Raw genomic sequence first — 10,064 nt, forward strand, 5'->3', positions numbered from 1 at the left:
AAGGGGACAGGAAGGGAAGGGGAAGGGAAGGGTACAGGAAGTGATGGGGAGGAGACATGAAGTGAAGGGGACAGGAAGTGAAGGGGCGGGGACAGGAAGGGGAGGAGACAGGAAGGGGAGCGGGATGCGCACGGTGCGGCGGGGAATAGAGAAGAAAGGAGAGGGGTTCAAATGGGAATTCGAACCCAACACTGACCCATAAGTGGACAGCGAAGGCTAGGACTGACCCCTAAGCCAGACCCAAGGCTAGCAGTGACCCCTAACAAAAGCCTAGCATTGACCCCTAACCCAACCTTAGCACTGACCCATAACCCAACTCTAGCACTGACCCCTAACCCTATTCCTAACCCTAACCCAACCCTAGCACTGACCCCTAACCCTAGCATTGACCCCTAACCCAAACCAGCTTCCAAACCCGAACCTAGCCCTAGCACTGACCCCTAACCCTAGCTTTGACCCCTAACCCTAACCCTATTCCTAACCCAACCCTAGCATTGACCCCTAACCCTACCTTAGCACTGGCCCCTAACTCAACCCTAGCACTGACCCCTAACCCAACCTTAGCACTGACCCCTAACCCTAACCCCAACCCAACCCTAGCATTGACCCCTAACCCTAACCCAACCTTAGCACTGACCCCTAACCCAACCCTAACCGTAGCACTGACCCCTAAACCAACCGTAATTCTAACCCAACCCTAGCGTTGACCCCTAACCCTAACCCAACCTTAGCACTGACCCCTAACCCAACCCTAGCACTGACCCCTAACCCAACCCTAACCCTATTCGTAACCCAACCCTAGCACTGACCCCTAACCCCTAACCCTAACCCAACCCTAGCACTGACCCCTAACCCAATTCCTAACCCAACCCTAGCGCTGACCCCCAACCCCAACCCAACCCTAGCACTGACCCCTAACCCAACCCTAGCACTGACCCCTAACCCAACCCTAACCCTATTCGTAACCCAACCCTAGCACTGACCCCTAACCCAACCCTAACCCTAACCCAACCCTAGCACTGACCCCTAACCCAATTCCTAACCCAACCCTAGCGCTGACCCCCAACCCCAACCCAACCCTAGCACTGACCCCTAACCCAACCCTAGCACGGACCCCTAACCCAACCCTAACCCTATGCGTAACCCAACCCTAGCACTGACCCCTAACCCCTAACCCTAACCCTAGCACTGACCCCTAACCCAATTCCTAACCCAACCCTAGCGCTGACCCCCAACCCCAACCCAACCCTAGCACTGACCCCTAACCCAACCCTAACCCTATTCGTAACCCAACCCTAGCACTGACCCCTAACCCAATTCCTAACCCAACCCTAGCGCTGACCCCTAACCTAACCCATTCGGACCCACCTTCCTCCACCATGGTGTTCCCCTTTTGAGTGACAGCCTTGATCCGGGGTTCGTGTCCGGCAATTTCCGCCTGCAAAGCTTGGTGCTTCTTCAAAAGGTTCTGGACCCCAATGAGGTCCTTGCCTAGAAGGGGGGGGAAGAGATTATTATTAATAATAATAATGATAATAATAATAATAATAATAATAATAATAATAATAATAATAATAATAAAGTAATAAAAATAACAACAATAATAATTTTTATTCATACCCCGCCCTCCCCAGCCAAGGTGATAATAATAACAATCGGTGTGGAATAGATCATAAATTTAAATGATATACAAAACAATATATAATACAAAACAATTTAAATAGGATACAAAACAAATCCAATTAAACGCAATTAAACCCTCGCCCAATCACCGACCTCGGTTGGTGGAGGCGGCGATCAAGGAATGAAGGATTTCTTATGAATTAATTAACGAGTTAATTGATTCATTAACGATGAAGGAATCACCGACCTCGGTTGGTGGAGGCGGCGATCAAGGAATGAATGATTTCTTATGAATTAATTAACGAATGAATTGATTAAGGAATCACCGACCTCGGTTGGTGGAGGCGGCAATCAAGGAATGAATGATTTCTTATGAATTAATTAACGAATGAATTGATTCATTAACGATGAAGGAATCACCGACCTCGGTTGGTGGAGGCGGCGATCAAGGAATGAATGATTTCTTATGAATTAATTAACGAATTAATTGATTAAGGAATCACCGACCTCGGTTGGTGGAGGCGGCGATCAAGGAATGAATGATTTCTTATGAATTAATTAACGAATTAATTGATTAAGGAATCACCGACCTCGGTTGGTGGAGGCGGCGATCAAGGAATGAATGATTTCTTATGAATTAATTAACGAATGAATTGATTAAGGAATCACCGACCTCGGTTGGTGGAGGCGGCGATCAAGGAATGAATGATTTCTTATGAATTAATTAACGAATGAATTGATTAAGGAATCACCGACCTCGGTTGGTGGAGGCGGCGATCAAGGAATGAAAGATTTCTTATGAATTAATTAACGAATTAATTGATTAAGGAATCACCGACTTCGGTTGGTGGAGGCGGCGATCAAGGAATGAATGATTTCTTATGAATTAATTAACGAATGAATTGATTCATTAACGATGAAGGAATCACCGACCTCGGTTGGTGGAGGCGGCGATCAAGGAATGAATGATTTCTTATGAATTAATTAACGAATGAATTGATTCATTAACGATGAAGGAATCACCGACCTCGGTTGGTGGAGGCGGCGATCAAGGAATGAATGATTTCTTATGAATTCATTAACGAATGAATTGATTCATTAACGATGAAGGAATCACCGACCTCGGTTGGTGGAGGCGGCGATCAAGGAATGAATGATTTCTTATGAATTCATTAACGAATGAATTGATTCATTAACGATGAAGGAATCACCGACCTCGGTTGGTGGAGGCGGCGATCAAGGAATGAATGATTTCTCATTAATTCATTAACTAATTAATTGATTAATTAAGGAGGAAGGAATCACCAACCTCGGTTGGTGGAGGCGGCGATCAAGGAATGAATGATTTCTTATGAATTAATTAACGAATTAATTGATTAAGGAATCACCGACCTCGGTTGGTGGAGGCGGCGATCAAGGAATGAATGATTCATTATGAATTCATTAACGAATGAATTGATTCATTAACGATGAAGGAATCACCGACCTCGGTTGGTGGAGGCGGCGATCAAGGAATGAATGATTTCTTATGAATTAATTAATGAATTAATTGATTAAGGAATCACCGACCTCGGTTGGTGGAGGCGGCGATCAAGGAATGAATGATTTCTTATGAATTAATTAACGAATGAATTGATTCATTAACGATGAAGGAATCACCGACCTCGGTTGGTGGAGGCGGCGATCAAGGAATGAATGATTTCTTATGAATTCATTAACGAATGAATTGATTCATTAACGATGAAGGAATCACCGACCTCGGTTGGTGGAGGCGGCGATCAAGGAATGAATGATTTCTTATGAATTAATTAACGAATGAATTGATTAAGGAATCACCGACCTCGGTTGGTGGAGGCGGCAATCAAGGAATGAATGATTTCTTATGAATTAATTAACGAATGAATTGATTCATTAACGATGAAGGAATCACCGACCTCGGTTGGTGGAGGCGGCGATCAAGGAATGAATGATTTCTCATTAATTCATTAACGAATTAATTGATTAAGGAATCACCGACCTCGGTTGGTGGAGGCGGCGATCAAGGAATGAATGATTTCTTATGAATTAATTAACGAATTAATTGATTAAGGAATCACCGACCTCGGTTGGTGGAGGCGGCGATCAAGGAATGAATGATTTCTTATGAATTAATTAACGAATGAATTGATTAAGGAATCACCGACCTCGGTTGGTGGAGGCGGCGATCAAGGAATGAATGATTTCTTATGAATTAATTAACGAATGAATTGATTAAGGAATCACCGACCTCGGTTGGTGGAGGCGGCGATCAAGGAATGAAAGATTTCTTATGAATTAATTAACGAATTAATTGATTAAGGAATCACCGACTTCGGTTGGTGGAGGCGGCGATCAAGGAATGAATGATTTCTTATGAATTAATTAACGAATGAATTGATTCATTAACGATGAAGGAATCACCGACCTCGGTTGGTGGAGGCGGCGATCAAGGAATGAATGATTTCTTATGAATTAATTAACGAATGAATTGATTCATTAACGATGAAGGAATCACCGACCTCGGTTGGTGGAGGCGGCGATCAAGGAATGAATGATTTCTTATGAATTCATTAACGAATGAATTGATTCATTAACGATGAAGGAATCACCGACCTCGGTTGGTGGAGGCGGCGATCAAGGAATGAATGATTTCTCATTAATTCATTAACTAATTAATTGATTAATTAAGGAGGAAGGAATCACCAACCTCGGTTGGTGGAGGCGGCGATCAAGGAATGAATGATTTCTTATGAATTAATTAACGAATTAATTGATTAAGGAATCACCGACCTCGGTTGGTGGAGGCGGCGATCAAGGAATGAATGATTCATTATGAATTCATTAACGAATGAATTGATTCATTAACGATGAAGGAATCACCGACCTCGGTTGGTGGAGGCGGCGATCAAGGAATGAATGATTTCTTATGAATTAATTAATGAATTAATTGATTAAGGAATCACCGACCTCGGTTGGTGGAGGCGGCGATCAAGGAATGAATGATTTCTTATGAATTAATTAACGAATGAATTGATTCATTAACGATGAAGGAATCACCGACCTCGGTTGGTGGAGGCGGCGATCAAGGAATGAATGATTTCTTATGAATTAATTAACGAATTAATTGATTAAGGAATCACCGACCTCGGTTGGTGGAGGCGGCGATCAAGGAATGAATGATTTCTTATGAATTAATTAACGAATTAATTGATTAAGGAATCACCGACCTCGGTTGGTGGAGGCGGCGATCAAGGAATGAATGATTTCTTATGAATTCATTAACGAATGAATTGATTAAGGAATCACCGACCTCGGTTGGTGGAGGCGGCGATCAAGGAATGAATGATTTCTTATGAATTCATTAACGAATTAATTGATTCATTAACGATGAAGGAATCACCGACCTCGGTTGGTGGAGGCGGCGATCAAGGAATGAATGATTTCTTATGAATTCATTAACGAATTAATTGATTAAGGAATCACCGACCTCGGTTGGTGGAGGCGGCGATCAAGGAATGAATGATTTCTTATGAATTCATTAACGAATTAATTGATTCATTAACGATGAAGGAATCACCGACCTCGGTTGGTGGAGGCGGCGATCAAGGAATGAATGATTTCTTATGAATTAATTAACGAATTAATTGATTAAGGAATCACCGACCTCGGTTGGTGGAGGCGGCGATCAAGGAATGAATGATTTCTTATGAATTCATTAACGAATTAATTGATTCATTAACAATGAAGGAATCACCGACCTCGGTTGGTGGAGGCGGCGATCAAGGAATGAATGATTTCTCATTAATTCATTAACTAATTAATTGATTAATTAAGGAGGAAGGAATCACCAACCTCGGTTGGTGGAGGCGGCGATCAAGGAATGAATGATTTCTTATGAATTAATTAACGAATTAATTGATTAAGGAATCACCGACCTCGGTTGGTGGAGGCGGCGATCAAGGAATGAATGATTTCTTATGAATTAATTAACGAATGAATTGATTAAGGAATCACCGACCTTGGTTGGTGGAGGCGGCGATCAAGGAATGAATGATTTCTTATGAATTAATTAACGAGTTAATTGATTCATTAACGATGAAGGAATCACCGACCTCGGTTGGTGGAGGCGGCAATCAAGGAATGAATGATTTCTTATGAATTAATTAACGAATTAATTGATTCATTAACGATGAAGGAATCACCGACCTCGGTTGGTGGAGGCGGCGATCAAGGAATGAATGATTTCTTATGAATTAATTAACGAATTAATTGATTAAGGAATCACCGACCTCGGTTGGTGGAGGCGGCGATCAAGGAATGAATGATTTCTTATGAATTAATTAACGAATTAATTGATTCATTAACGATGAAGGAATCACCGACCTCAGTTGGTGGAGGCGGCGATCAAGGAATGAATGATTTCTTATGAATTAATTAACGAATTAATTGATTAAGGAATCACCGACCTCGGTTGGTGGAGGCGGCGATCAAGGAATGAATGATTTCTTATGAATTAATTAACGAATGAATTGATTAAGGAATCACCGACCTCGGTTGGTGGAGGCGGCGATCAAGGAATGAATGATTTCTTATGAATTAATTAACGAGTTAATTGAGTCATTAACGATGAAGGAATCACCGACCTCGGTTGGTGGAGGCGGCAATCAAGGAATGAATGATTTCTTATGAATTAATTAACGAATTAATTGATTCATTAACGATGAAGGAATCACCGACCTCGGTTGGTGGAGGCGGCGATCAAGGAATGAATGATTTCTTATGAATTAATTAACGAATTAATTGATTAAGGAATCACCGACCTCGGTTGGTGGAGGCGGCGATCAAGGAATGAATGATTTCTTATGAATTAATTAACGAATTAATTGATTCATTAACGATGAAGGAATCACCGACCTCAGTTGGTGGAGGCGGCGATCAAGGAATGAATGATTTCTTATGAATTAATTAACGAATTAATTGATTAAGGAATCACCGACCTCGGTTGGTGGAGGCGGCGATCAAGGAATGAATGATTTCTTATGAATTAATTAACGAATTAATTGATTAAGGAATCACCGACCTCGGTTGGTGGAGGCGGCGATCAAGGAATGAATGATTTCTTATGAATTAATTAACGAATTAATTGATTAAGGAATCACCGACCTCGGTTGGTGGAGGCGGCGATCAAGGAATGAATGATTTCTTATGAATTAATTAACGAATGAATTGATTAAGGAATCACCGACCTCGGTTGGTGGAGACGGCGATCAAGGAATGAATGATTTCTTATGAATTAATTAACGAATGAATTGATTAAGGAATCACCGACCTCGGTTGGTGGAGGCGGCGATCAAGGAATGAATGATTTCTTATGAATTAATTAACGAATGAATTGATTCATTAACGATGAAGGAATCACCGACCTCGGTTGGTGGAGGTGGCGATCAAGGAATGAATGATTTCTTATGAATTAATTAACGAATTAATTGATTAAGGAATCACCGACTTCGGTTGGTGGAGGCGGCGATCAAGGAATGAATGATTTCTTATGAATTAATTAACGAATTAATTGATTCATTAACGATGAAGGAATCACCGACCTCGGTTGGTGGAGGCGGCAATCAAGGAATGAATGATTTCTTATGAATTAATTAACGAATGAATTGATTCATTAACGATGAAGGAATCACCGACCTCGGTTGGTGGAGGCGGCGATCAAGGAATGAATGATTTCTTATGAATTAATTAACAAATTAATTGATTAAGGAATCACCGACCTCGGTTGGTGGAGGCGGCGATCAAGGTATGAATGATTTCTTATGAATTAATTAACGAATGAATTGATTCATTAACGATGAAGGAATCACCGACCTCGGTTGGTGGAGGCAGCGATCCATGAATGAATGACTTATTACTATTATTATTCATTGATTATTAACGATTAACGAATTCACAGACCTCGGTTGGTAGAGGCAGCGATCCATGAATGAATGACTTATTACTATTATTATTCATTGATTATTAACGATGAACGAATTCACCGACCTCGGTTGGTGGAGGCAGCGATCCATGAATGAATGACTTATTACTATTATTATTCATTGATTATTAACGATGAACGAATTCACCGACCTTGGTTGGTGGAGGCGGCGATGAATAAATGAACGATATTTTTATTTTTATTTTTATTATTATCATCATTATTATCATTATTATCATTAATTAATTGCTTAATTGATTCTTAACGAGGAAGGAATTCACCGACCTCGGTTGGTGGAGGCGGCAATGGGCTCCTTCTCCCGGATCCAGGTCTCCTCGTCCTCCACGTCCCGGAAGAGCTGCTGGAGGCGGAGCGAGTCGGCCAGCTTCTGCTTCCGGGCCGCCATGGGGTCGCGCAGGGCTTCATACCGCGCCCCCAGCGCCTCCTGCTTCTTCCGGATGTTTCCGGCGTCAAAATGGCCGGCCTCCTGGAACTGGCGGGCCTGGATGGCGATGCCGTCGATCCGGTCCTGGAATGTCAAGAATAGTTATAATAATAATAATATCTAATAACAATAAATAAATAAATAAACAAATCCTGGAATGTAAAGAATAGTAATAATAACGGTAATAGTTTATTAATGAAGAAGAACAATAATAATTCATAATTCATAATAATCCATTAAGAAGAACAATCATCATTCATAATTCATAATAATCCGCTAAGAAGAAAAATCATAATTCATAATTCATAATAACTCATTAAGAAGAAAAAGAATGCATAAAAAATAATATATAATAATATATGAAAATAATGTATCATCATCAAACTATTAATCACTGTAAGAATAAAAAGAATGCATAAAAACGATATATAAAAATACATAAAAATAATATATCATCATCAAACTATTAATCACTGTAAGAATAAAAATAAGGCAGAAAAATGATATATAATAATATATAAGAATAATATATCATCATCAAACTATTGATCACTGTAAGAATAAAAATAAGGCAGAAAAATGATATATAATAATATATAAAAAGAATATATAATCATCAAACTATTGATCACTGTAAGAATAAAAATAAGGCAGAAAAATGATATATAAAAATATATAAGAATAATATATAATCATCAAACTGTTGATCACTGTAAGAATAAAAATAAGGCAGAAAAATGATATATAATAATATATAAGAATAATATATAATCATCAAACTATTGATCACTGTAAGAATAAAAATAAGGCAGAAAAATGATATATAATAATATATAAAAAGAATATATAATAAACTATTAATCACCGTAAGAATAAAAATAATGAACAGAAATAATAAATCATCGTCAAACTATTAATCATCGTAAGAATAAATAATCATCAAACTATTAATCATCGTAAGAATAAAAATAATCCATTATAATAATAATAATAATAATCAAACTATTAATCATCGTAAGAATAAAAAGAATGCATATTAATACTAATAATCAAACTATTACTCATCGTAAGAATAAAAAGAATGCCTAAAAATGATATATAAAAATATATAAAAATAACATATCATCATCAAACTATTAATCACCGTAAGAATAAAAATAATGAACAGAAATAATAAATCATCGTCAAACTATTAATCATCGTAAGAATAAAAATAATGCATAATAATAATAATAAACTATTAATCATCGTAAGAAAGAAATAATGCATAATTATTATTATATTTTATTATTATTATTTTACTATTATTATTAAATTATTATTATTTTATGCTTCTTATTTTTTATTATTAATATTATTATTATTATTATTACTATTATTTACATTCCAGGACCGGATCGACGGCATCGCCATCCAAGCCCGCCACTTCCAGGAGGCGGCCATTTTGACGCCGGAAACATCCGGAAGAAGCAGGTCTCCTCGTCCTCCACGTCCCGGAAGAGCTGCCGGAGGCGGAGCCAGTCGGCCAGCTTCAGCTTCCGGATGTTTCCGGCGTCAAAATGGCCGGCCTCCTGGATGGCCGTCGATCCGGTCCTGGAAAGGGAGCGTCGTGCGTGAGGGGCGGCTGCGGACGGCGACCCACGGCGGAGACCCATAGACCCCGAGGGGGGGGAAAGGGGCGGTGGGGTAGGGAAAGCCTGTGGGGGGCGCCCCCTCTCCTCCTTAGGGGTCAGGGGCTCTCTAAGCTCTCTGACCCCTAAGCAGGGGAGGGGGGAGCTGAGAGCCCCTGACCCACGCTGGAGACCCATAGACGCCGAGGAGGGGAGAAAAGGGGCGGTGGGGTAGGGAAAGCCTGTGGGGGGCGCCCCCTCTCCTCCTTAGGGGTCAGGGGCTCTCTAAGGTCTCTGACCCCTAAGGAGGAGAAGGGGGCGCCCTGAGAGCCCCTGACCCCTAAGGAGGAGAGGGGGCGCCCCGAGAGCCCCTGACCCACGGAGGAGA

The 10,064-nt window shown here is 40.5% G+C and overlaps 1 protein-coding gene across 1 annotated transcript in view; it reads right to left on the minus strand.

Annotated features, from left to right (window-relative positions):
- The window catches only part of SPTAN1 (spectrin alpha, non-erythrocytic 1), a 228,594-nt gene that overhangs the window by 138,540 nt on the left and 79,990 nt on the right, over positions 1–10,064 (minus strand). The window contains exons 17-18 of the mRNA XM_081898017.1: positions 7,907–8,150; positions 1,369–1,491 (exon numbers count right to left, since the gene is read on the minus strand). Of these exons, the coding sequence (XP_081754143.1) occupies positions 1,369–1,491; positions 7,907–8,150 (367 nt within the window). The remainder of the gene's footprint in view (positions 1–1,368; positions 1,492–7,906; positions 8,151–10,064) is intronic.

The sequence above is a fragment of the Podarcis melisellensis genome, assembly GCF_964234715.1.
Source record: "Podarcis melisellensis genome assembly, chromosome: Z".
In the NCBI taxonomy this organism is placed as follows: Eukaryota; Metazoa; Chordata; class Lepidosauria; order Squamata; family Lacertidae; genus Podarcis; species Podarcis melisellensis.